This window comes from Bombina bombina, chromosome 12, assembly GCF_027579735.1.
Source record: "Bombina bombina isolate aBomBom1 chromosome 12, aBomBom1.pri, whole genome shotgun sequence".
Lineage (NCBI taxonomy): Eukaryota > Metazoa > Chordata > Amphibia > Anura > Bombinatoridae > Bombina > Bombina bombina.
Window position 1 is genome coordinate 80,776,799 of NC_069510.1, and position 27,708 is coordinate 80,804,506.

The 27,708-nt window shown below is 41.4% G+C and overlaps 1 protein-coding gene across 1 annotated transcript in view; it reads right to left on the bottom strand.

Moving 5' to 3' along the window:
- Positions 1 to 27,708, bottom strand: part of SYN1 (synapsin I) — a 437,372-nt gene that overhangs the window by 359,149 nt on the left and 50,515 nt on the right. The window contains exons 2-3 of the mRNA XM_053695581.1: positions 7,087 to 7,144; positions 6,642 to 6,733 (exon numbers count right to left, since the gene is read on the bottom strand). Of these exons, the coding sequence (XP_053551556.1) occupies positions 6,642 to 6,733; positions 7,087 to 7,144 (150 nt within the window). The remainder of the gene's footprint in view (positions 1 to 6,641; positions 6,734 to 7,086; positions 7,145 to 27,708) is intronic.

The window sequence follows — 27,708 nt, forward strand, 5'->3', positions numbered from 1 at the left end:
TGGTTAACTGATTATGTACTCAGGGTTTATATAACATTTTTTTATTTTTTTATTATTGTATTATTGTAAAACTAAATAATAAAATCTATAATTTTCAAAGTAAAACAGAATTTATGCTTACCTGATAAATTTCTTTCTTTTGCGATGTACCGAGTCCACGGATTCATCCTAACTTGTGGGATATTGTCCTTCCTGACAGGAAGTAGCAAAGAGAGCACCACAGCAGAGCTGTCTATATAGCTCCCCCCCTTAACTCCACCCCCCAGTCATTCGACCGAAGGCCAAGGAAGAAAAGGAGAAACTATACATAAAAAATACTATCTGTCTTGAATAGACAGGGTGGGCCGTGGACTCGGTACATCGCAAAAGAAAGACATTTATCAGGTAAGCATAAATTCTGTTTTCTTTTGCAAGATATACCGAGTCTACGGATTCATCCTAACTTGTGGGATACCAATACCAAAGCTTTAGGACACGGATGAAGGGAGGGACAAGACAGGAACCTAAACGGAAGGCACCACTGCTTGCAAAACAATTCTCCCAAAAATAGCCTCCGAAGAAGCAAAAGTATAAAATTTGGAAAATTTGGAAAAGGTATGAAGCGAAGACCAAGTCACAGCCTTACAAATCTGTTCAACAGAAGCATCATTTTTAAAAGCCCATGTGTAAGCCACCGCTCTAGTGGAGTGAGCTGTAATTCTTTCAGGAGGCTGCTGTCCAGCAGTCTCATAAGCCAAACGGATGATGCTTTTCAGCCAAAAGGAAAGAGAGGTAGCCGCAGCCTTTTGACCTCTACACTTTCCAGCATAGACAACAAACAAAGAAGATGATTGGCGAAAATCTTTGGTTGCCTGCAAATAAAACTTCAAGGCACGAACCACGTCCAAGTTGTGCAACAGACGGTCCTTCCTAGAAGAAGGATTAAGACACAGAGAAGGAACAACAATTTCCTGATTGATATTCCTGTTAGAAACAACCTTAGGGAGGAACCCAGGTTTGGTGCGCAAAACCACCTTATCAGCATGGAAAACAAGATAAGGCGAGTCACATTGTAATGCAGATAGTTCAGAAACTCTTCGAGCTGAAGAGATAGCAACTAGAAACAGAACTTTCCAAGATAGAAGCTTAATATCTATGGAATGCATGGGTTCAAACGGAAACCCCCTGAAGAACTTTAATAACTAAATTGAGACTTCATGGCGGAGCAACAGGTTTAAACACAGGTTTAATTCTAACTAAAGCCTGACAAAAAGCCAGAACTTCTGGGACATCTGCCAGACGCTTGTGCAACAGAATAGACAAAGTAGATATCTGTCCCTTTAAGTAACTAGCGGACAATCCTTTCTCCAATCCTTCAAAATCCTAGGAAACCTGATCTTACTCCATGAGTAGCCTTTGGATTCACACCAAAAAAGATATTTACGCCATATCTTATGATAGATCTTCCTGGTGACAGGCTTTCGAGCCTGAATCAAGGTATCTATGACCGACTCAGAGAAACCCCGCTTTGATAAAATCAAGCGTTCAATCTCCAAGCAGTCAGTTGCAGAGAAATTAGATTTGGATGCTTGAATGGACCTTGAATCAAAAGGTCCCGTCTCAGTGGCAGAGTCTATGGTGGCAGAGATGACATGTCCACCAGGTCTGCATACCAAGTCCTGCGTGGCCACGCAGGCGCTATCAAAATCACCAAAGATCTCTCCTGTTTAGAGCCAGCAAAGAGAATGACTGGGGGGTGGAGTTAAGGGGGGAGCTATATAGACAGCTCTGCTGTGGTGCTCTCTTTGCTACTTCCTGTCAGGAAAGACAATATCCCACAAGTTAGAATGAATCCGTGGACTCGGTACATCTTGCAAAAGAAATTATGTTAAAGGGACATGAAAGTAAAATTAAAGGGACATGAAAATTACATTTTTTTCTGTAATGATTCGAATAGAGAATACAATTTTAAACCAATTTCCAATTTACTTCTATTATCTAATTTTGCTTTTGGTATCCTTTGTTGAAGAAGCAACAATGCATTACTCAGAGCTGTGGTGACATTTTATCACTGGAATATTCACTTAGCTGTTATTGGGATCCCTTCCCCCAGGTACACCTTTCTCTCTGAACTATAGACACTCCCATTGGTCTTTTTGAGTGGCATTTGATAAGCCACTCCCTTTTGAATTGGGTTATAAAATACTGTAACACCAGAGCCTTTGTCTCTCTTTTGTATCCTGGGCATGCTGTAAAGATGGATGATGTTGGACACAGAGAATCTGGCTAAGTATTTCTGGGATAATATTCTGTGTAGCACAATTGGGGTTAGTTTAGAAAAGTTGCCCTGTATCTTAAAATGTGGACTGTATCTGTAAAATAGATTGATATATATATATCTGTAAATATTTATCTTATTATTAACATATATTGATTCCTAAATAAACTGTTTGACAAATAATGGAGGACCCTCATAGAGTTTATTTCACAATTTATCTGTGTTGGTTTTAGTGGTACCACCATAGAGATTTAGTATATTATATTTAGTAGAAAGTAGAGATATTTTAAATTAATAGATAACCACAGGAGCTACTTAATGCACTGGGTGAGCCAATAACATGAAGCATATATGTGCAGCCACCAATCAACACTTCCTGACCCTACCTAGGTATTCTTTTAAAAAAAAGAACAAAGCAAACAAAATAATAGAAGTAAATTGGAAAGTTGTTTATAATCACGTGCGCTATCTGAATAATGACAGGAAAAAAAATTGGGTTTCATGTCCCTTTAAACTTATGTTGTTCATATAAAGAATGCAAATGTGCTTCTATTTTTGGTATCCTTTGGTGAAATGCATATCTAGGTAGCCTCAGGAGTAGCAATGCACTACTGGAAGTTAGTTGGTTATTGGTGGCTACACACATCGTTCTCTTTTCATTGGCTCACCATATGGGTTCAGCTAGCTCCTAGTAGAGCATTGTTGCTTTGGAGCTGACTTTAACTATGTGTTTAGCTCCTCAGCAGTATCAGTCTTCGTGCCCAGTATCTTTTTAATGGGCACACTACCCTGTTGATTTTACTGAACACCCGGGTACAATTTAAGACAAATTAAACTAAAATTTGCACAAATTATTATTAAATATATTTATGTTAAATTATGCAATTAGATTGTACTTTGGATAGCAGAAAATGTTATAATATTACAAATGCCCCAACCCGGCACATTTTTTTAGTGGAGAACACTGAGTAGTTAAACACATAGTTATATGCAAACAATTGTACCATAATAAAATACTGTAAGAGATTATAGTTTTTTCTATACACGTTAAACAAACATTTTAGTGTACAAAAATGTTCTGCTTCATTTGAGTATTATATTTTCAAACAAAATCATGTATGCAGGACATGGCTGGTGATTGGTGGATGATATGCAATCCTGGTTGGCTCCCAGGGGCAATTCAGTGCATCTGAGTGCACAACTTTAAAGGGACATAATACCCAAATGTTGAAGCATAGCTGTAAAAAACAGAATTTATGCTTACCTGATAAATTTCTTTCTCTTGTGATGTATCGAGTCCACGGATTCATCCATACTTATGGGATATTCTCCTTCCCAACAGGAAGTGGCAGAGAGAGCACCCACAGCAGAGCTGTCCATATAGCTCCTCCCTTAGCTCCACCCCCCAGTCATTCGACCGAAGGCTAAACTATAAAAGGAGAAACTATAGGGTGCAGTGGTGACTGAAGTTTTTTAAATAAAAATATACTACCTGTCTTAAATAGACAGGGCGGGCCGTGGACTCGATACATCACAAGAGAAAGAAATTTATCAGGTAAGCATAAATTATGTTTTCTCTTGTAAGATGTATCGAGTCCACGGATTCATCCATACTTATGGGATACCAATACCAAAGCTTTAGGACACGGATGAAGGGAGGGACAAGACAGGTACCTTAAATGGAAGGCACCACTGCTTGTAGAAACTTTCTCCCAAAAATAGCCTCCGAAGAAGCAAAAGTATCAAATTTGGAAAATTTGGAAAAAGTATGAAGCGAAGACCAAGTCGCCGCCTTACAAATCTGTTCAACAGAAGCCTCATTTTTAAAAGCCCATGTGGAAGCCACTGTTCTAGAAGAATGAGCAGTAATTCTTTCAGGAGGCTGCTGGCCAGCAGTCTCATAAGCCAAACGGATGAAGCTTTTCAGCCAAAAGGAAAGAGTGGTAGCCATAGCCTTTTGACCTCTCCGTTTACCAGAATAAACAACAAACAATGAAGATGTTTGATGGAAATCTTTAGTTGCTTGTAAGTAGAACTTTAAAGCACGAATCACATCAAGATTGTGCAACAGACGTTCCTTCTTTGATGAAGGATTAGGACACAGAGAAGGAACAACAATCTCCTGATTGATATTCCTATTAGAAACAACCTTAGGAAGAAACCCAGGTTTGGTACGCAAAACTACCTTATCTGGATGGAAAACTAGGTAAGGTGAGTCACACTGTAAAGCAGATAACTCAGAAACTCTTCGAGACGAAGAGATAGCTACTAAAAACAAAACTTTCCAAGATAGAAAATAACACTTTAAACAAAAACGGTACTGTGCCTTTAAGAGAAAGAGCTGCACAAACTCTGCAAAACAGTGTAAAAAAGCAGTAAACAAAACGACATTTTTACAGTAGCATCATAAAGCCTTTGTAACTTTGCACCACTATGCAAATAAACAATTAACCCCTTAATGTAAAAACCGGATTTAAAAAACTTCAAAACCGGTAAAATAACGTTCAGCACCTTGCCACAGCTCTGCTGTGGCGCCTACCTGCCCTTTAGGAACGATTTGTGGGGAAAAAAACCTCTTTACAGCCCTCAAATACAGCAGGAATCTCTGGAGAAGTAGCTGGATGCTTCTGAGGTAAATAAACTGTGCAACTGAAAATAGGCCCCTCCCACCTCACTCGATGTTATGGGGCCTAAAAAACACCACAGAGTGTTTCTTAAACTAGCCATGTGGGTTAATAACCCTTAAACAAGCCACAAAAACCTCTTAAAGTCCCTCAAAAAACGTTTTATTTGTAATTAAACCAAAACGTTTTTTCCTAATAGTGTCACCAGTAACTATGAGCCCTTTATGCAAGCTTGGATTCCTCTTTTACTGAATACAGCTTACCTTTCCCTCATGGGGATATTGCCAGCCTTTTCTAGAAATAACACAGTCTGTCTAGAAAAAAATAGACTGAATATACCTTAATACAGTTTAGCCTGCAAACTGTTCCCCAAACTGAAGTTTTCCTGTATTCTTCAGCCCTTGTGAGAACAGCAGGGGATCTTAGTTACAAAGTGCTAAGATCATCATCCTCCCTGCAGAAATCTTCATCCCTTTTCTGCCAGAGAGTAAATAGTACACACCAGTACCATTTAAAATAAACTTTGTCACCACACTCCCTTTGCTCTTCTTAAGCAGGCAGAGAGAATGACTGGGGGGTGGAGCTAAGGGAGGAGCTATATGGACAGCTCTGCCGTGGGTGCCCTCTCTGCCACTTCCTGTTGGGAAGGAGAATATCCCATAAGTATGGATGAATCCGTGGACTCGATACATCTTACAAGAGAAATCTGATTAGAAAATATCACCTGAACATCTCTATGGAAAAAAGGAAGATCTTTTACCTCAAAAGTTCCTAAGTATTTACACCCCTCTGTAAAGAGAATTTAAAAAGCCAATCAGGATGCTAGTCTCACGACTTGCTAATGAGTGTGCATCTGGCATGTGTAGGCACAGTCATGTTATTTTACTATTCAGTTTAAGGAAGTTTACTATGAAATCTCTTTCAGCAAAGCAATGTATGACCTCAGCACTGCTGATGCGCTATTTTTTTTCCCTTCAACTTGCAGCAGGAAGATGCAGAAGTATAATTGTTACCAGAGCACTTAGGGCTCGATTTACCAAAGCCCTACGGCTGCAAGTTCTCAAAAGAACTTGCTCGTCGTAATTTATCAAGCAGCGGTCACCAGACCGCCACTTCCTTAACCTCTTAGCCACCTCTAAGGTGGCGAAATTCAATCTCTGTGGTCGAGTCCGACCGAGGAGATTGATAGCTCCTGCCCGCGCGTGATTGGCTGTGCTCGGGCAGGGGGTAGGATTGAACGCGAGCGCAAAATTGCGCTCGTGTGCAATGTTGATTACCTGCGGCTAATTTCGCCCCGCCACAGGCGAGCTGAGGCGTACAGGGGCGCGTATACTTGCCCCTGTACGAATCAGCTTTGATAAATCTAGCCCTTACTCTTGTAAGCTGAAGAAATTTGAGGTAAAATATCTTCCTTTTTTACATAGAGATACTCAGGTGATATTTTTACATCAGCTTTTGACAGTTTTTCTGTATCACTTTCAAGTGATTTGGCTTATGAGTATTATATCCCTTTAAATGTGTCTTAAATCTCCAGCAAGGGTTAAACACAAAATGTAAAAATAGAATTTTATGGAAAATAAAATTTAATGGAAACTAGTGTTTCCAATTGGTTCTGAAAAATTGTGCCATATGGAGTATAGTCTACTCTGAGATGGCCCATGACACTTTAATCTTTCTATTCAACTTCCTCATTCAATATATGTCACAGATCCTTAAAAACATCACCCCTCATCTCACTTCCATCCACCCAAGTCTCTCACCTTACTACCTTCACCCCATTCCTCATCACCTCCAGGTCCACAGAAAAGATGCCATTGGAATGAGCCACAAGATTCAAGTCACAGAACTCAGCCTGCAAAAAGAATATAAATATAAAACAATTGGTTGGGACATTTATATATATATACTTACACACATACATATATAGTTTTTTTATATACCATTGTTCATGCTCATCACAGACCAAAAGAGAAGAGGTAATGCAAAATAAAAGAATGGAATAAAAAGAAGGGAGAATAAAATAGTATAGTATCTAAAAAGAAAGTATTGTATAAGAAAAATCCAAAGCAACAAATATAAAAAAATAATATACAAAATTGTTATGGGACACAGTATAACAGGATATTATCGAGCACATGGAGGTTACATAAATGATATTGCTTAAAATATAATCTGTATCAATCTAAAAATTATTTTGTTACTCACTTGTTCCACTTTAATCTCAAATTCACCATTGATCTTCTTCCCCTTAAAGACTTTTGTCCTGAAAGATATAAACGGATAAATAAGGTAAGAGCCTGATAAACCTGTATACAAGGTATATGAGCTCAGATGTAACAGCAGATTATATTCCAGTTGTAAATGTAACAATTGACAGTATATATATATATATATATATATATATATAGAGAGAGAGAGAGAGAGAGAGAGAGAGAGATAGAGAGAGAGAGATAGATAGATAATAGATGCCAAATTATATAAATGTAAAAGTGTATACACAAACTCACACACACGTACATGTATACATATACACACAAATATATATATATATAGATATTCACACACGCACATATATATATATATATATATATATATATACATATAGATAGATATACTGTACATATACACACATATATATATATATATATATATATATATATATATATGTATACATATTTATATATTTATATATATATATATAATATATATATATACACACACTATAATCACGTTTGTAACGCGTCCGTCGGTGTCGCCAGCTGCGCACGCATCCTCAAAGGAATGACTGCCAAGCAGCATTCCGGTGGATTCCAAAAATGGCAGGGTGGTGAAAGAATCCACCCTGCCATTTTCAGAATCCACCTGGATGCGGCGTAGGCAAACCCAAAGCCTTAAAAAAAAAAAAACATGCAACCGCCCAAAAGAAATAACAAAAAAAACGTAACCGCCCGCACGAAGTATAACAAAAAAAACCTAACCTCCTGCACTAAATATTAACAAACACTGAAACCACCAACCCACACATCGCAAAATAATAAATTAATTAACCCCTAATCAGCAAATAACATAATTAAAATATTAACCCCTTAACCACCAACCCCCCACATCGCAATAAACCTAATTAACCTATTAACCCCTAAACCGACAAACCTGCACATCGCAATAAACCTAATTAACCTATTAACCCCTAAACCGACAAACCTGCACATCGCAATAAACCTAATTAACCTATTAACCCCTAAACCGACAAACCCCCACATCGCAATAAACCTAATTTACCTATTAACCCCTAAACCAACAAACCCCCACATCGCAATAAACCTAATTAACCTATTAACTCCTAAACCGCCAACCCCTGACAACACAAATAACTAATTTAATTACTAAGCCCCCTAACCTAACACCCCCTAAATTAACCCTAATACTAAGTTACACCTAAATAAAACCTAACATAAAATTACAAAAAAAATAATCTAAAATTACAAAAAATAAAAAACTCTAAAATTACAAAAAAATAAAAAAATAAATTATCAAAAATTAAAAAACTTAAAATCTATACCTATAAAAATAAAAAAGCCCCCCCCGAAATAAAACATCCCCTAAACTAAACTACCAATAGCCATTAAAAGGGCCTTTTGTAGGGCACTGACCAAAGTTAAACAGCTCTTTTACAATGTGTGGATCCTCAGCAGCGGTCCTCAACTGCGGTCCTCAACTGCGGCGGCCCTCGGCAGCGTGGAGGCTCCTCTTCATGCGATCGTCTGTCGCACACTGAAGATTGAATGCAAGGTACCCCATATTTATTGGGGTACCTTGCATTCCTATTGGCTGACATTTTGAAATCAGCCAATAGGATTGCAGTAGCTCTAATCCTATTGGCTGATTTCCTAAATTTCAGCCAATAGGAATGCAAGGTACTCCAAATTGATTGAGGTACCTTGCATTCAATCTTCAGTGTACGATGGACATCTGATAAATAGGAGCCTCCATGCAGCCGAGGAACGCCGCTGAGGATCCACGCATCAAGGAAGACAGCTCCGCACCTCCGCTCTGCGCCGCCTTAGTTTCGGATGAAGATAGAAGATGATGGAGTCGCCTGGAAGAAGACCTTCTCCGTCGGACTTCAGGAACGGTGGGTACCTATTTGGGGCTTAGTCTTAGGCCTTCTTTTATTTTTTTGGGGTGGCTTTTTGTTTTTAGTTTAGGGTTTTTTGGGCTGGAAAAGAGCTGATTGCCTTTTTCAGGGCAATGCCCATAAAAACCCTTTAGGTGCAATGGGTAGTTTAGTTTTTAGTTTTTTAAGTGTTAGGTTTTTTTATTTTGGGGGGTTTGGTGGGTGGGGGCTAATTTGTTTAGGTAAAAGAGCTGTTTAATTTAGGACAATGCCCTATAAAAGCCCTTTTAAGGACTATTGGTAGTTTAGTATTAGGTTTTTATTTTTGGGTGGATTTTTTATTTTTATAGGGGTATTAGTTTAGGATTAAATTTGTTATTTTATATAGCTTTGTTTATTTTAGATAGCTTTGTTTATTTTTTACTGTAATTTTACTTTTTTTTTTTTTTACTTTTTTTTTTTGTAACTTTAGCTTGGTGGTTTGTATTTTTTAAACATAGACTGCCCTCTGGGCAGGCTTATCGCCTAGTATGTATATATATATATATATATATATATATATATATATATATATATATATATATATATACACAGTATATACACACACACACATATATATATATATATATATATATATATATATATATATATATATATACAGTATATACACACACATATATATATATATATATACACAGTATACACACACACACACACATATATATATATATATATATAACAGAATTTATGTTTACCTGATAAATTTCTTTCTCCAACGGTGTGTCCGGTCCACGGCGTCATCCTTACTTGTGGGATATTCTCTTCCCCAACAGGAAATGGCAAAGAGCCCAGCAAAGCTGGTCACATGATCCCTCCTAGGCTCCGCCTACCCCAGTCATTCGACCGACGTTAAGGAGGAATAATAGCATAGGAGAAACCATATGGTACCGTGGTGACTGTAGTTAAAGAAAATAAATTATCAGACCTGATTAAAAAACCAGGGCGGGCCGTGGACCGGACACACCGTTGGAGAAAGAAATTTATCAGGTAAACATAAATTCTGTTTTCTCCAACATAGGTGTGTCCGGTCCACGGCGTCATCCTTACTTGTGGGAACCAATACCAAAGCTTTAGGACACGGATGAAGGGAGGGAGCAAATCAGGTCACCTAAATGGAAGGCACCACGGCTTGCAAAACCTTTCTCCCAAAAATAGCCTCAGAAGAAGCAAAAGTATCAAACTTGTAAAATTTGGTAAAAGTGTGCAGTGAAGACCAAGTCGCTGCCCTACATATCTGATCAACAGAAGCCTCGTTCTTGAAGGCCCATGTGGAAGCCACAGCCCTAGTGGAATGAGCTGTGATTCTTTCGGGAGGCTGCCGTCCGGCAGTCTCGTACGCCAATCTGATGATGCTTTTAATCCAAAAAGAGAGAGAGGTAGAAGTTGCTTTTTGACCTCTCCTTTTACCTGAATAAACAACAAACAAGGAAGATGTTTGTCTAAAATCCTTTGTAGCATCTAAATAGAATTTTAGAGCGCGAACAACATCCAAATTGTGCAACAAGCGTTCCTTCTTTGAAACTGGTTTCGGACACAGAGAAGGTACGATAATCTCCTGGTTAATGTTTTTGTTAGAAACAACTTTTGGAAGAAAACCAGGTTTAGTACGTAAAACCACCTTATCTGCATGGAACACCAGATAAGGAGGAGAACACTGCAGAGCAGATAATTCTGAAACTCTTCTAGCAGAAGAAATTGCAACTAAAAACAAAACTTTCCAAGATAATAACTTAATATCAACGGAATGTAAGGGTTCAAACGGAACCCCCTGAAGAACTGAAAGAACTAAATTGAGACTCCAAGGAGGAGTCAAAGGTTTGTAAACAGGCTTGATTCTAACCAGAGCCTGAACAAAGGCTTGAACATCTGGCACAGCTGCCAGTTTTTTGTGAAGTAACACCGACAAGGCAGAAATCTGTCCCTTCAGGGAACTTGCCGATAATCCTTTTTCCAATCCTTCTTGAAGGAAGGATAGAATCCTAGGAATCTTAACCTTGTCCCAAGGGAATCCTTTAGATTCACACCAACAGATATATTTTTTCCAAATTTTGTGGTAAATCTTTCTAGTTACAGGCTTTCTGGCCTGAACAAGAGTATCGATAACAGAATCTGAGAAACCTCGCTTCGATAAAATCAAGCGTTCAATCTCCAAGCAGTCAGCTGGAGTGAAACCAGATTCGGATGTTCGAACGGACCCTGAACAAGAAGGTCTCGTCTCAAAGGTAGCTTCCAAGGTGGAGCCGATGACATATTCACCAGATCTGCATACCAAGTCCTGCGTGGCCACGCAGGAGCTATCAAGATCACCGACGCCCTCTCCTGATTGATCCTGGCTACCAGCCTGGGGATGAGAGGAAACGGCGGGAACACATAAGCTAGTTTGAAGGTCCAAGGTGCTACTAGTGCATCCACTAGAGCCGCCTTGGGATCCCTGGATCTGGACCCGTAGCAAGGAACTTTGAAGTTCTGACGAGAGGCCATCAGATCCATGTCTGGAATGCCCCATAGTTGAGTGACTTGGGCAAAGATTTCCGGATGGAGTTCCCACTCCCCCGGATGCAATGTCTGACGACTCAGAAAATCCGCTTCCCAATTTTCCACTCCCGGGATGTGGATAGCAGACAGGTGGCAGGAGTGAGACTCCGCCCATAGAATGATCTTGGTCACTTCTTCCATCGCTAGGGAACTCCTTGTTCCCCCCTGATGGTTGATGTACGCAACAGTCGTCATGTTGTCTGATTGAAACCGTATAAACTTGGTCCTCGCTAGCTGAGGCCAAGCCTTGAGAGCATTGAATATCGCTCTCAGTTCCAGAATATTTATCGGTAGAAGAGATTCTTCCCGAGACCAAAGACCCTGAGCTTTCAGGGATCCCCAGACCGCGCCCCAGCCCATCAGACTGGCGTCGGTCGTGACAATGACCCACTCTGGTCTGCGGAATGTCATCCCTCGTGACAGGTTGTCCAGGGACAGCCACCAACGGAGTGAGTCTCTGGTCCTCTGATTTACTTGTATCTTTGGAGATAAGTCTGTATAGTCCCCATTCCACTGACTGAGCATGCACAGTTGTAATGGTCTTAGATGAATGCGCGCAAAAGGAACTATGTCCATTGCCGCTACCATCAACCCGATCACTTCCATGCACTGAGCTACGGAAGGAAGAGGAACGGAATGAAGAATTCGACAAGAGTCCAGAAGTTTTGTCTTTCTGGCCTCTGTTAGAAAAATCCTCATTTCTGAGGAGTCTATAATTGTTCCCAAGAAGGGAACCCTTGTTGACGGGGATAGAGAACTCTTTTCCACGTTCACTTTCCAGCCGTGAGATCTGAGAAAGGCCAGGACGATGTCCGTGTGAGCCTTTGCTCGAGGGAGGGACGACGCTTGAATCAGAATGTCGTCCAGGTAAGGTACTACTGCAATGCCCCTTGGTCTTAGCACCGCTAGAAGGGACCCTAGTACCTTTGTGAAAATCCTTGGAGCAGTGGCTAATCCGAAAGGAAGCGCCACGAACTGGTAATGTTTGTCTAGGAATGCAAACCTTAGGAACCGATGATGTTCCTTGTGGATAGGAATATGTAGATACGCATCCTTTAAATCCACCGTGGACATGAATTGACCTTCCTGGATGGAAGGAAGGATAGTTCGAATGGTTTCCATCTTGAACGATGGGACCTTGAGAAATTTGTTTAAGATCTTGAGATCTAGGATTGGTCTGAACGTTCCCTCTTTTTTGGGAACTATGAACAGATTGGAGTAGAACCCCATCCCTTGTTCTCTCAATGGAACAGGATGAATCACTCCCATTTTTAACAGGTCTTCTACACAATGTAAGAACGCCTGTCTTTTTATGTGGTCTGAAGACAACTGAGACCTGTGGAACCTCCCCCTTGGGGGAAGTCCCTTGAATTCCAGAAGATAACCCTGGGAGACTATTTCTAGCGCCCAAGGATCCAGAACATCTCTTGCCCAAGCCTGAGCGAAGAGAGAGAGTCTGCCCCCCACCAGATCCGGTCCCGGATCGGGGGCCAATATTTCATGCTGTCTTGGTAGCAGTGGCAGGTTTCTTGGCCTGCTTTCCCTTGTTCCAGCCTTGCATTGGTCTCCAAGCTGGCTTGGCCTGAGAAGTATTACCCTCTTGCTTAGAGGACGTAGCACCTTGGGCTGGTCCGTTTTTACGAAAGGGACGAAAATTAGGTCTATTTTTTGCCTTGAAAGGCCGATCCTGAGGAAGGGCATGGCCCTTACCCCCAGTGATATCAGAGATAATCTCTTTCAAGTCAGGACCAAACAGCGTTTTCCCCTTGAAAGGAATGTTTAGTAGCTTGTTCTTGGAAGACGCATCAGCCGACCAAGATTTCAACCAAAGCGCTCTGCGCGCCACAATAGCAAACCCAGAATTCTTAGCCGCTAACTTAGCCAATTGCAAAGAGGCGTCTAGAGTGAAAGAATTAGCCAATTTGAGAGCATTGACTCTGTCCATAATCTCCTCATAAGGAGGAGAGTCACTATCGAGCACCTTAATCAGTTCATCAAACCAGAAATATGCGGCTGTAGTGACAGGGACAATGCATGAAATGGGTTGTAGAAGGTAACCCTGCTGAACAAACATCTTTTTAAGCAAACCTTCTAATTTTTTATCCATAGGATCTTTGAAAGCACAACTATCCTCTATGGGAATAGTGGTGCGTTTGTTTATAGTAGAAACCGCTCCCTCGACCTTGGGGACTGACTGCCATAAGTCCTTTCTGGGGTCGACCATAGGAAACAATTTTTTAAATATGGGGGGAGGGACGAAAGGAATACCGGGCCTTTCCCATTCTTTATTAACAATGTCCGCCACCCGCTTGGGTATAGGAAAAGCTTCTGGGAGCCCCGGCACCTCTAGGAACTTGTCCATTTTACATAGTTTCTCTGGGATGACCAAATTTTCACAATCATCCAGAGTGGATAATACCTCCTTAAGCAAAATGCGGAGATGTTCCAATTTAAATTTAAAAGTAATCACATCAGATTCAGCCTGCTGAGAAATGTTCCCTAAATCAGTAATTTCTCCCTCAGACAAAACCTCCCTGGCCCCCTCAGATTGGGTTAGGGGCCCTTCAGAGATATTAACATCAGCGTCGTCATGCTCTTCAGTAACTAAAACAGAGCATCCACGCTTACGCTGACAAGGGTTCATTTTGGCTAAAATGTTTTTGACAGAATTATCCATTACAGCCGTTAATTGTTGCATAGTAAGGAGTATTGGCGCGCTAGATGTACTAGGGGCCTCCTGAGTGGGCAAGACTCGTGTAGACGAAGGAGGGAATGATGCAGTACCATGCTTACTCCCCTCACTTGAGGAATCATCTTGGGCATCATTGTCATTATCACATAAATCACATTTATTTAAATGAATAGGAATTCTGGCTTCCCCACATTCAGAACACAGTCTATCTGGTAGTTCAGACATGTTAAACAGGCATAAACTTGATAAGAAAGTACAAAAAAACGTTTTGAAATAAAACCGTTACTGTCACTTTAAATTTTAAACTGAACACACTTTATTACTGCAATTGCGAAAAAACATGAAGGAATTGTTCAAAATTCACCAAACTTTCACCACAGTGTCTTAAAGCCTTGAAAATATTGCACACCAATTTTGGAAGCTTTAACCCTTAAAATAACGGAACCGGAGCCGTTTTAAGCTTTAACCCCTTTACAGTCCCTGGTATCTGCTTTGCTGAGACCCAACCAAACCCAAAGGGGAATACGATACCAAATGACGCCTTCAGAAGTCTTTTATAAGTATCAGAGCTCCTCTCACATGCGACTGCATGCCATGCCTCTCAAAAACAAGTGCGCAACACCGGCGCGAAAATGAGACTCTGCCTATGCTTTGGGAAAGCCCCTAAAGAATAAGGTGTCTAAAACAGTGCCTGCCGATATTATTATATCAAAATACCCAGAATAAATGATTCCTCAAGGCTAAATAAGTGTTAATATCAATCGATTTAGCCCAAAAAAGGTCTACAGTTTAAATAAGCCCTTGTGAAGCCCTTATTTACAATCGTAATAAACATGGCTTACCGGATCCCATAGGGAAAATGACAGCTTCCAGCATTACATCGTCTTGTTAGAATGTGTCATACCTCAAGCAGCAAAGGACTGCAAACTGTTCCCCCAACTGAAGTTAATTGCTCTCAACAGTCCTGTGTGGAACAGCCATGGATTTTAGTTACGGTTGCTAAAATCATTTTCCTCATACAAACAGAATTCTTCATCTCTTTTCTGTTTCTGAGTAAATAGTACGTACCAGCACTATTTGAAAATAACAAACTCTTGATTGAATAATGAAAAACTACAGTTAAACACTAAAAAACTCTAAGCCATCTCCCTGGAGATGTTGCCTGTACAACGGCAAAGAGAATGACTGGGGTAGGCGGAGCCTAGGAGGGATCATGTGACCAGCTTTGCTGGGCTCTTTGCCATTTCCTGTTGGGGAAGAGAATATCCCACAAGTAAGGATGACGCCGTGGACCGGACACACCTATGTTGGAGAAATATATATATATACACACACACACATATATATATATACACACACACACACATATATATATATACAGTATATACACACACACACACACATATATATATATATATATATATATATATATATATATATATATACAGTATATACACACACACACACACACATATATATATATATATATATATATATATATATATATATATATATATATATATATAATGTGAATAGTTTTGCCAGATTGCACCATTCATGTGATAAAATCACTGTTATATTGTGACACTAACAGGCACCGGGGTGAGATGCTATTGTATGAATATACTGTAGATTTCTCTTCCCTGTGAACACTAAGGCGCAATGTATGCTGGGATACCACAACTGATCAAAGATAATTGAGCCTTGTGGCTGCAAGAAGCTGCGGATGTAACTCAGAAACTGAAATAAAGGAGTGACACAGATAATTGGCAATCCTTTTATAAAGGTCCTTACTCCGGTCTCTGAAATGCATTAGAATACACAAAGATTGACTGCAGACCCACTGTAACATAGCAGAACCTGGGTAGCTTTAATGCCTGTCAATCCTAAACCCTGGGACACCACCCTGTAGACTGCAGCACTCCAGCAATGGGCGAGAGGCTGCCGTATTGCTGGGAACGTGGGTGCCTGAGGTGATACTGAGATCTATTCTATCCTACTGTCTGCATGACAGCATTTTATTGTCTGTTTAATAGCCCTTTTCAGTAAAGCTGCCTATTTCAGCAGCACATATTTTGGGAATGTTGGGGGTGAGACTGCCAAATCATCTTAACATGTTTCCTGTTAAATAAACTATTTGCTGTAGACGAGAGAACATCTTGTATGTGTCTGCACTACAAAACAAGGTTAAGAAATAAACAGACATTAAAGGATTAAATCAGTTTTTTTTCCCAATAAATTATTTCAGATTTATATTTACACAGAATAATATTATATTGGATTTTAATTAATGTTTAGTCTAACAAATCTCTGGATTTTAGATGCTTTTAGTTGGTCTTGAAGCTTAAAGGAATATAAAGGTCAAAATTGAATTGTACATGGGTGTATTTCAGATATACTTCCATTAACAAAAATGTTTCTTATTACTGTTTTTCAAGGGCATATGCACATATGCTGTGAGTGCCCCGTCTACCAGCTCAAACAGCTGAGGCTGGTGTGTATTGTGTCTGTGAAGACTTCATTTGTATCATACAAGTCACTGCTGACTTTCTCAGAAGGCGTAGTGTTTGAATGCTGGTGCACAGGCCCTCAAAACATATGTGCATATGCCACTGAAAAAAACTAATAACTTTCACTAAAGGTATTTTCTTTCTAATGACACGGTGAGTCCACGGATCATCATCAATTACTGTTGGGAATATCACTCCTGGTCAGCAGGAGGAGGCAAAGAGCACCACAGCAAAGCTGTTAAGTATCACTTCCCTTCCCACAAACCCCAGTCATTCTCTTTGCCTCTCGTGCAAGGAGGAGGTGAAGTAATTAGGTGTCTGATATAAGATTCTTCTATCACAATTTTTTTGTTTTGAGGTCAGGGCAGGCTTGCCCTGAGCTTCCATCACAGTCTGGGTCTAGCCATACTCCACGTTAGTCTCTTCAGTAGGGCAGTGGTGGCTTTAAAGCAGTTAGGAACTTGTGAGGTGGGCCTTGCTGAGTTTTTCTAACATGTTGCTGCCCTGGTATAGAAAGCCTTTTGGTCTTCTGGGTGGAGGCTGGCACTGAAGGGGTTAAGAACTCTTTGTATTTTATATGGGACTCTACATCCTAGTCAGGATGTTTATGGCAGGGGCAGGCACTACATGTGATTTGGAGACTTAAGGTTGAACTCCTTGACAGCAATGAAGGAGTTAAGTTAACCTTTTATTTTGGCTCAATATTTAATCAGAGATTTTTTTATGCAGTACAGCACTGTGTTAAGAACTGCATCTCGTTAAACAGCCTCTCAGACCCTTACTCTCATCAGGGAACGGCATTGGAGGTAGCTAATTTATTTCTTTACTAAACTGAGGTTTTTTTCTGGAAAGCTGCCGGCGGAATGAAGCGCGATATTTAGTGTGCGCTTCTTTTCTTTGCCAGAGTTTTAGTTCCCGCCTCCTTCCTCTCAAAAGCGGAGCGGCGCTATTTTTTGGGTCTTCGTTCCTTGGGGTTATCTCCGCTTCGTCCTCAGACATGGGGACGGAGCTGCGCTCATTTTCTGTCCGGTTTATGTCCCCTTAATAAGTGGACGCTGTTCAGTGACGTCTGCAGACCGGGAAAGCAGTTTTCAGGTCTGACAGGGATGTGCCATGTATTTCAGTTAATCATTTTCAGGCCCCTGGGACAATGGTTGGAAACGTTTAGTCCCAATTCTTTAAATAAAGATATATTTTTAATTTTAGCCCTCTATAAGATTACAAGCAGTGTATCTTCTCTCCTTCTTCTGTTGAATTTTACCAACTTTCAAGATATAAAGTGACAGTTCATTTCATTCATTTATATATTATGTTCTGTAACGTTTTCCTGAGGAAACGTTTATTGAATTCCTTCTGTGTACTGTACATTTTGACCTGGAAGGATTTACATATGTTTGTTGCCACTGTAGTTTAGTGGTAATATTCTGAATTGGGCATTTTGGCTAATGTAGATTAAGATACATATAGTGACTTGGGGACATTTTGCATGATTTTGGAACAGTGACTTGCTCCTATGTATTCATGTTTTGTTTTCCTTTGGTATTCGGAATAGTTTCTTTAACTTTTTTGTTACTCATTTAGGAATTAAAGTTAAATGTTTACTTTCAGCCATTATGTCTCCCAGGATGAGGCTGTTTAGGCAATGCCACAGCTCTCTCCTTCATTGTCCCATGCCTCAATGGTGTTACATGCAGTGCCCTGTGGTTCCTCTAAATCTCCTGGAGGAGTATAATTGCTGGCAGATTTTACAGCTCAGGTATCTTCGGCGGTATCTGCAGTTTTTTCTGTTTTTCTTTCCTACTGGGAAAACGCAAGAGGACATTTAAAAATCCAGATAGTAAGGTTTTGCTCCACATTCTGTTATACAGGCTGTTCCCTCTCCTGAAGTGGCGAGGGGGATTCCCCGGTAGTTTCTGAGGGTGAAATCTAAGATTTGGACAGTATAATTCCTTCATCTGATAGTGAAGTTAGCTCCTTCAGATGTATGCTTACACAACTCGTGTACTGTTATCGGAGGTTTTAGCTTCTTGGACGACATCGAAATCCCGGTCGTTGTCAACCCTTGGAAGTTTTGTAAACTTGATTATTTCTAGACGAGCTAGGGAAATTTGCACAGGTGTAGGAGAAGCTAGGGATACTTTTCTCCCTGTCTCCCGGCCTTTATAGGATTTTCCTGTTGCTGACTCCATTAAAATGCACAGAACCCTAAGTAGAATAAGAAGCTGATGTTCAGCTGAGAATCCTACATGTGGATTAGTGGTACAGACTAGGCTTTATAGTTCTGCAGTGGCAGATTTAATATTTAGTTTTCTTCAAAGTTCACGCTGCTGGCGTTTCCTTTTCAAGGATGTGCCCTTGTTTGGACCTGGTCTGATATTATTTTCCTCTGGCTTTGCAGGTGAAAAAACTTTTTTCTATCACTCGTCAAGATAGTGAAAATAAAGGAAAGCTTTCCTTTTTCCTCTTTCTGCAGGGTCAGTCATGTCTTTTAGACCACTCTCAGATTTTCCCAGGTGCAGATTTCTCTTTCTGGTATGATGAGAAACGTTCCTTGAACAGAGTTTAGGACGTTCTGTTCTGGGAGGGAGAGTTCCTGCCCCAGTCTGGGAACAGGATCTGGGTATTTACCTCAAGTTTCTCTGGTGCTGACTTTTAAAGTAATATCCATTCTCTTTTATTTCCGGAAAGGTCTGTTCATAAGAACATAGACCTGAGGGATATGTGTTTATTGGACAGTTGCATGGATAGCATATAGCAAAGCAACAGCCCAGGAAGCTGTGTTCCCAGGTTCAATCTTTGAGTGTGACAGTTCCCCTCTTTTCGAGGGCCACAAGGCTTATGAATTTAACTCCCATGTTTCAGGATTTTCGCTTGCTTATGAGCTTCATCAGCCGAGAAAGAATTTTAGGTCCTGGGGTAGTATAAGGGTACCTTTCTGGACTATATATGGTTCAGGTGTCATCCTTCCTTCGAACTTTTTTTCAAGAGATTTTGTCCAATATTTTTTCCCATGGATGAGAAATGAATCTGGAGAAGTGTTCCCTTGTTCCATCTTCATGGGTGGTTTATTGGGGACTTTTATAGACTCTGTATCTAGCAGAAGTTTTCTACAGAGGGCACATTTTTAGGATTTATTTTCCTCTCTCGGCAGTCTACTGTCCAGCCAACAGCAAGCTCTGGTTGTCCGGTAGACGGCTTAGTCTTTTACAACCAGTAGGTTGGGAGTTCGGATCTAGGTGCAGCTGATTTTGCTTCACCTTTCAGTGATTCGATATTGGTTCCCATAGACATCAATCCTTTTGCTTTTTTCCATAAAATAGAGATCTTTCGGATTTGTCTCATAGGAAAGATCTAGATCAGTCATCGGGAGCCACTCTCCCTAGTATTTTTTCAGGAATATCTATCTCAGGGTGCGTGCTTCTGGAGATATTCTTGGGTGATGTGACCACAGATGCCAACCTGCTGGGCTGGTAAGCTGTGTGGGTCTTGTTAAGATTATGGACTCGGAAGTGTCTGCTCTTTAACATCTGGAGTAGAGAGCGATTTGCAATGCACTGATGGCTTGGTCTCTTGGCCTCAGTCGTCCTTGGCTTGGTTCCAGTCGGACAATATTATCTCAATGGTTTATATTAACCAACAGGGAGGAACTAGGGGTTCCTTAGCCACATAGGAGGTGATTTGGATTGTTTAGTGGGCAAAAGCTCACAATTGCTGTCTGTCGTTCTCTTTCCAGGGTGGACACTTGGGAATCAGACTTCTGAACAGACAGATATTCTTCGTGGGGAGTGGGATTCCCCTTCCGGAGGTGCTCTCTAGGTAAACCCTCAAATGGGGGGTCCGGAGTTGGCTTCTGAGGGCATTTCAGCAGAACGCCTAGTTTCCAAGGTACAGTTCACGGTCAAGTTATCCACTGACCACCCTGATAGATGTTCTGGCGTTTTTTCTTGGATTACAGTCTGGCATACCTGTTTCTTCTCCTTCCCCGAGTCATTGCTCATATTCAATAGTAGAGAGCGGCAGGGATTCTAATAGCCTCTGCATGGCCTTGCGGGATCTGGTACGCAGACCACCTGGTAATGTCGTCTCTCCACGTTGGTGACGATACCTGAGGAAGGACCTTCTGAGTTAGGGTCCCTTCTCTGATGCTGCTGCTCGGAGATTGAACGCATGGCTTTGTTTTAGCGTGAGGTTTCTGAGTCAGTCATTGAGACCATGACTCAGGGTAGCATGCCTGTTCTGGAGGATTGCCGTAGAATATGACGTTCTTATCCTTATTGGTGTGGATCCAATGGCTGCTCTTGGAGTGGAGTCAGGATTCCTAGAATTTTGTCCAGTCTCTAGGATGTCTGGATAAGGGTTTGTCAGTCAGTACCCTGAAAGGTCAGATTCTGCATTGTCTATTTTGCTACATAAGCGTCTGGCGGACGTACCAGCTGTGCAATCTTTTGTCAGGCCTGGTCAGAATCAGGCCTGGTCTTTAAGTCGATTGTTCCCTTTGGAGCCTTAATCTTGTTTTTCAAGTTTTTCAGCACAATCCATAGATATTAGGGTTATCTCGGAAGGCTATCTTTTCTGCTCGGAGAGTCTCGGAACTCTCAGCTTGGCAGTGTGATTCAATTTGTCTTATCTTCTTGCCGTTAAGGTGGTTCTTCGCACTAAGTCAGGTTCTCTTCCTAAGCTGTTTCGGATGGGAACATTATTTAGGAAATTGTTGTTCCCTCTCTATGTCCTAATCCTTCTTATCTTAAGATACGTTGATGGCACAACTTGGATGTTGTGCGTGTTCTTAATTTCTATCTATAGGCGAATAAGGATTTTTCGCCAGTTTTCTGTTTGTTTTTCTGGGACAGCTACTTCTCTTTCCCTTTGTGTGGAAGTATAATGGTTTGGTTATGAGACTGCTGGACAGCAGCCTCTTGAGAGAATTACAGTTCTTTTCACTAGGGCTGCCTCTGCTTCTGGGCTTTTCAAAAATGAAGCTTCTGTGGAACAGATTGGCAAGACTGCAACTTTGTCCTCTCTGTTTAATTTTTTCCGAATAATAAAAAAAAATTAAAAAAAAAATGTGGTCTCGGCTGAGGCTTCTTTTGGGAGAAAGGTTATTCAAGTGGTGGTGCCTTCTGTTTAGGTTACCTGTCTTGTCCCTCCCTTATCATCTGTGTCCTCTAGCTTGGGTACTGATTCCCAACAGTAATTGATGATGATCCGTGGACTCACTGTGTCATTAGAAAGAAAACAAAATTTATGCTTACCTGATACATTTATTTCTTGACACGGTGAGTCCACAGCCCGCCCTGTTTTTTCAGACAGCTTTTCTGTTATATAAACCTCAGGCACCTCTGCACCTTGTGTTATTTTCTTTCTCTCCTTTCCCTTGGTCGAATGACTGGGGTTTGTGGGAAGGGAAGTGATACTTAACAGCTTTGCTGTGGTGCTCTTTGCCTCCTCCTGCTGGCCAGGAGTGATATTCCCAACAGTAATTGATGATAATCCGTGGACTCACCGTGTCAAGAAAGAAAGAAATTTATCAGGTAAGCATAAATTTTGTTTTAGCTAATGGAAGTAAATTGCAAAAATGCTACTCTTTAAGGGACAAAAAGCAATTTGAGATTGTAAAATAAAAACACTGGCACATATCTCTCCTGTGCAGAGTTTTGTCTTATCATTTCTGCTGAAGCTACACAATGGAGATTTTGTTAACACAAAGATGTGACAAGCTCAGGCATCTCCAGGCTCAAGTTTAGAATGGCTCCTTCAATTAAGGAAAGGGGTGGTTGGCTTTGATCTTGAAAAACCAATGCTGAAAACCAGCTTCTGCTAATATGATATAATAATATGAATAGCTTGGTCACCATTCTGTGCCACTGGAATCTTTGTATTTAAAGGGACAGTCTAGTCAAAATTAAACTTTCATGATTCAGATAGGACATGCAATTTTAAACAACTTTCCATTTTACTTTTATCAACATATTTCTTTGTTCTCTTGGTATTCTTTGTTGAAAGCTAAACCTAGATAGGCTCATATGCTAATTTCTAAGTCCTTGAACACTTATCTCAGGGCATTTTGACAGTTTTTCACAGTTAGACAGCACTAGTTCATGTGTGCCAAATAGATAAACATTGTGCTAACTCCCATGGAGTTATTTATGACTCAGCACTGATTGGCTAAAATGCAAGTTTTAAAAAGAACTGAAATAAGGGGGCTGTCTGCAGAGGCTTAGATACAAGGTAATCACAGAGGTAAAAAGTATAATTTAATACTGGCATTCTACCCCATTAGAAAAAACATAATTTATGCTTACCTGATAAATTCCTTTCTTCTGTTGTGTGATCAGTCCACGGGTCATCATTACTTCTGGGATATAACTCCTCCCCAACAGGAAATGCAAGAGGATTCACCCAGCAGAGCTGTATATAGCTCCTCCCCTCTACGTCAGTCCCAGTCATTCGACCAAGAATCAACGAGAAAGGAGTAACCAAGGGTGAAGTGGTGACTGGAGTATAATTTAAAAAATATTTACCTGCCTTAAAAACAGGGCGGGCCGTGGACTGATCACACAACAGAAGAAAGGAATTTATCAGGTAAGCATAAATTATGTTTTCTTCTGTTATGTGTGATCAGTCCACGGGTCATCATTACTTCTGGGATACCAATACCAAAGCAAAAGTACACGGATGACGGGAGGGATAGGCAGGCTCACTATACAGAAGGAACCACTGCCTGAAGAACCTTTCTCCCAAAAATAGCCTCCGAAGAAGCAAAAGTGTCAAATTTGTAAAATTTGGAAAAAGTATGAAGCGAAGACCAAGTTGCAGCCTTGCAAATCTGTTCAACAGAGGCCTCATTCTTAAAGGCCCAAGTGGAAGCCACAGCTCTAGTGGAGTGAGCTGTAATTCTTTCAGGAGGCTGCTGTCCAGCAGTCTCATAGGCTAAACGTATTATGCTACGAAGCCAAAAAGATAGAGAGGTAGCAGAAGCTTTTTGACCTCTCCTCTGTCCAGAATAAACGACAAACAGGGAAGAAGTTTGGCGAAAATCTTTAGTTGCCTGCAAGTAGAACTTGAGGGCACGAACTACATCCAGATTGTGTAGAAGACGTTCCTTCTTTGAAGAAGGATTTGGACACAAGGATGGAACAACAATCTCTTGATTGATATTCCTGTTAGTGACTACCTTAGGTAAGAACCCAGGTTTAGTACGCAGAACTACCTTGTCTGAGTGAAAAATCAGGTAAGGAGAATCACAATGTAAGGCTGATAACTCAGAGACTCTTCGAGCCGAGGAAATAGCCATTAAAAACAGAACTTTCCAAGATAACAATTTTATATCAATGGAATGAAGGGGTTCAAACGGAACACCCTGTAAAACGTTAAGAACTAAGTTTAAACTCCATGGCGGAGCAACAGCTTTAAACACAGGCTTGATCCTAGTTAAAGCCTGACAAAAGGCCTGGACGTCTGGATTTTCTGACAGACGCCTGTGTAACAAGATGGACAGAGCTGAAATCTGTCCCTTTAATGAACTAGCTGATAAACCCTTTTCTAAACCTTCTTGTAGAAAGGACAATATCCTAGGGATCCTAACCTTACTCCAGGAGTAACCCTTGGATTCGCACCAGTATAGGTATTTACGCCATATTTTATGGTAAATCCTTCTGGTAACAGGTTTCCTAGCCTGTATCAGGGTATCAATAACCGACTCAGAAAAACCACGTTTTGATAAAATCAAGCGTTCAATTTCCAAGCAGTCAGCTTCAGAGAAGTTAGATTTTGATGTTTGAATGGACCCTGTATCAGAAGGTCCTGTCTTAGAGGTAGAGACCAAGGCGGACAGGATGACATGTCCACTAGATCTGCATACCAAGTCCTGCGTGGCCATGCAGGCGCTATTAGAATCACTGATGCTCTCTCCTGTTTGATTTTGGCAATCAATCGAGGAAGCAGCGGGAAGGGCGGGAAGACATAAGCCATCCCGAAGTTCCAAGGTGCTGTCAAAGCATCTATCAGAGCCGCTCCCGGATCCCTGGATCTGGACCCGTAGCAAGGAAGTTTGGCGTTCTGGCGAGACGCCATGAGATCTATCTCTGGTCTGCCCCAACGTCGAAGTATTTGGGCAAAGACCTCCGGATGAAGTTCCCACTCCCCCGGATGAAAAGTCTGGCGACTCAAGAAATCCGCCTCCCAGTTCTCCACTCCCGGGATGTGGATTGCTGACAGGTGGCAAGAGTGAGACTCTGCCCAGCGAATTATCTTTGATACTTCCATCATTGCTAGGGAGCTTCTTGTCCCTCCCTGATGGTTGATGTAAGCTACAGTCGTGATGTTGTCCGACTGAAACCTGATGAACCCCCGAGTTGTTAATTGGGGCCAAGCCAGAAGGGCATTGAGAACTGCTCTCAATTCCAGAATGTTTATTGGAAGGAGACTCTCCTCCTGATTCCATAGTCCCTGAGCCTTCAGAGAATTCCAGACAGCGCCCCAACCTAGTAGGCTGGCGTCTGTTGTTACAATTGTCCAGTCTGGCCTGCTGAATGGCATCCCCCTGGACAGGTGTGGCCGATAAAGCCACCATAGAAGAGAATTTCTGGTCTCTTGATTCAGATTCAGAGTAGGGGACAAATCTGAGTAATCCCCATTCCACTGACTTAGCATGCACAATTGCAGCGGTCTGAGGTGTAGGCGTGCAAAAGGTACTATGTCCATTGCCGCTACCATTAAGCCGATCACCTCCATGCATTGAGCTACTGACGGGTGTAGAATGGAATGAAGGACACGGCATGCATTTTGAAGTTTTGATAACCTGTCTTCTGTCAGGTAAATCTTCATTTCTACAGAATCTATAAGAGTCCCCAAGAATGGAACTCTTGTGAGAGGAAAAAGAGAACTCTTCTTTTCGTTCACTTTCCATCCATGCGACCTTAGAAATGCCAGAACTAACTCTGTATGAGACTTGGCAGTTTGAAAGCTTGAAGCTTGTATTAGAATGTCGTCTAGGTACGGAGCTACCGAAATCCCTCGTGGTCTTAGTACCGCCAGAAGGGCACCTAGAATCTTTGTGAAGATTCTTGGGGCCGTAGCCAATCCGAATGGAAGAGCTACAAACTGGTAGTGCCTGTCTAGGAAGGCAAACCGTAGATACCGGTGATGATCTTTGTGGATCGGTATGTGAAGGTAAGCATCTTTTAAATCCACTGTGGTCATGTACTGACCCTTTTGGATCATGGGCAAGATTGTCCGAATAGTTTCCATTTTGAACGATGGAACTCTTAGGAATTTGTTTAGAATCTTTAAATCTAAGATTGGCCTGAAAGTTCCCTCTTTTTTGGGAACCACAAACAGGTTTGAGTAGAACCCTTGTCCTTGTTCCGACCGCGGAACCGGATGGATCACTCCCATTAATAACAGATCTTGTACACAGCGTAGAAACGCTTCTTTCTTTATCTGGTTTGTTGACAACCTTGACAGATGAAATCTCCCTCTTGGGGGAGATAATTTGAAGTCTAGAAGGTATCCCTGAGATATGATCTCTAGCGCCCAGGGATCCTGAACATCTCTTGCCCAGGCCTGGGCGAAGAGAGAAAGTCTGCCCCCCACTAGATCCGGTCCCGGATCGGGGGCTCTCGGTTCATGCTGTCTTTGGGGCAGCAGCAGGTTTCCTGGCCTGTTTGCCCTTGTTCCAGGACTGGTTAGGCTTCCAGCCTTGCCTGTAACGAGCAACAGCTCCTTCCTGTTTTGGTGCAGTGGAGGTTGATGCTGCTCCCGTTTTGAAATTCCGAAAGGGACGAAAATTAGACTGTCTAGCCTTAGCTTTGGCTTTGTCTTGAGGTAGGGCGTGGCCCTTACCTCCTGTAATGTCAGCGATAATTTCTTTCAAACCGGGCCCAAATAAGGACTGCCCCTTGAAAGGTATATTAAGTAATTTGGACTTAGAAGTAACATCAGCTGACCAGGATTTTAGCCACAGTGCCCTACGTGCCTGTATGGCGAATCCTGAGTTCTTAGCCGTAAGTTTGGTTAAATGTACTACGGCCTCCGAAATGAATGAATTAGCTAGTTTAAGGACTCTAAGCCTGTCCATAATGTCGTCTAGCGTAGATGAACTAAGGTTCTCTTCCAGAGACTCAATCCAAAATGCTGCCGCAGCCGTAATCGGCGCGATACATGCAAGGGGTTGCAATATAAAACCTTGTTGAACAAACATTTTCTTAAGGTAACCCTCTAATTTTTTATCCATTGGATCTGAAAAAGCACAGCTATCCTCCACCGGGATAGTGGTACGCTTAGCTAAAGTAGACACTGCTCCCTCCACCTTAGGGACCGTTTGCCATAAGTCCCGAGTGGTGGCGTCTATTGGAAACATCTTTCTAAATATTGGAGGGGGTGAGAACGGCACACCGGGTCTATCCCACTCCTTAGTAACAATTTCAGTTAATCTCTTAGGTATAGGAAAAACGTCAGTACTCGCCGGTACCGCAAAGTATTTATCCAACCTACACAGTTTCTCTGGTATTGCAACGGTGTTACAATCATTAAGAGCTGCTAAGACCTCCCCTAGTAATACACGGAGGTTCTCCAATTTAAATTTAAAATTTGAAATATCTGAATCCAATCTGTTTGGATCAGAACCGTCACCCACAGAATGAAGCTCTCCGTCCTCATGCTCTGCAATCTGTGACGCAGTATCAGACATGGCCCTAGTATTGTCAGCGCACTCTGTTCTCACCCCAGAGTGATCACGCTTGCCTCTTAGTTCTGGTAATTTAGACAAAACTTCAGTCATAACAGCAGCCATATCATGTAATGTTATCTGTAATGGCCGCCCAGATGTACTAGGCGCCATAATATCACTCACCTCCCGGGCGGGAGATGCAGGTACTGCCGCGTGAGGCGAGTTAGTCGGCATAACTCTCCCCTCG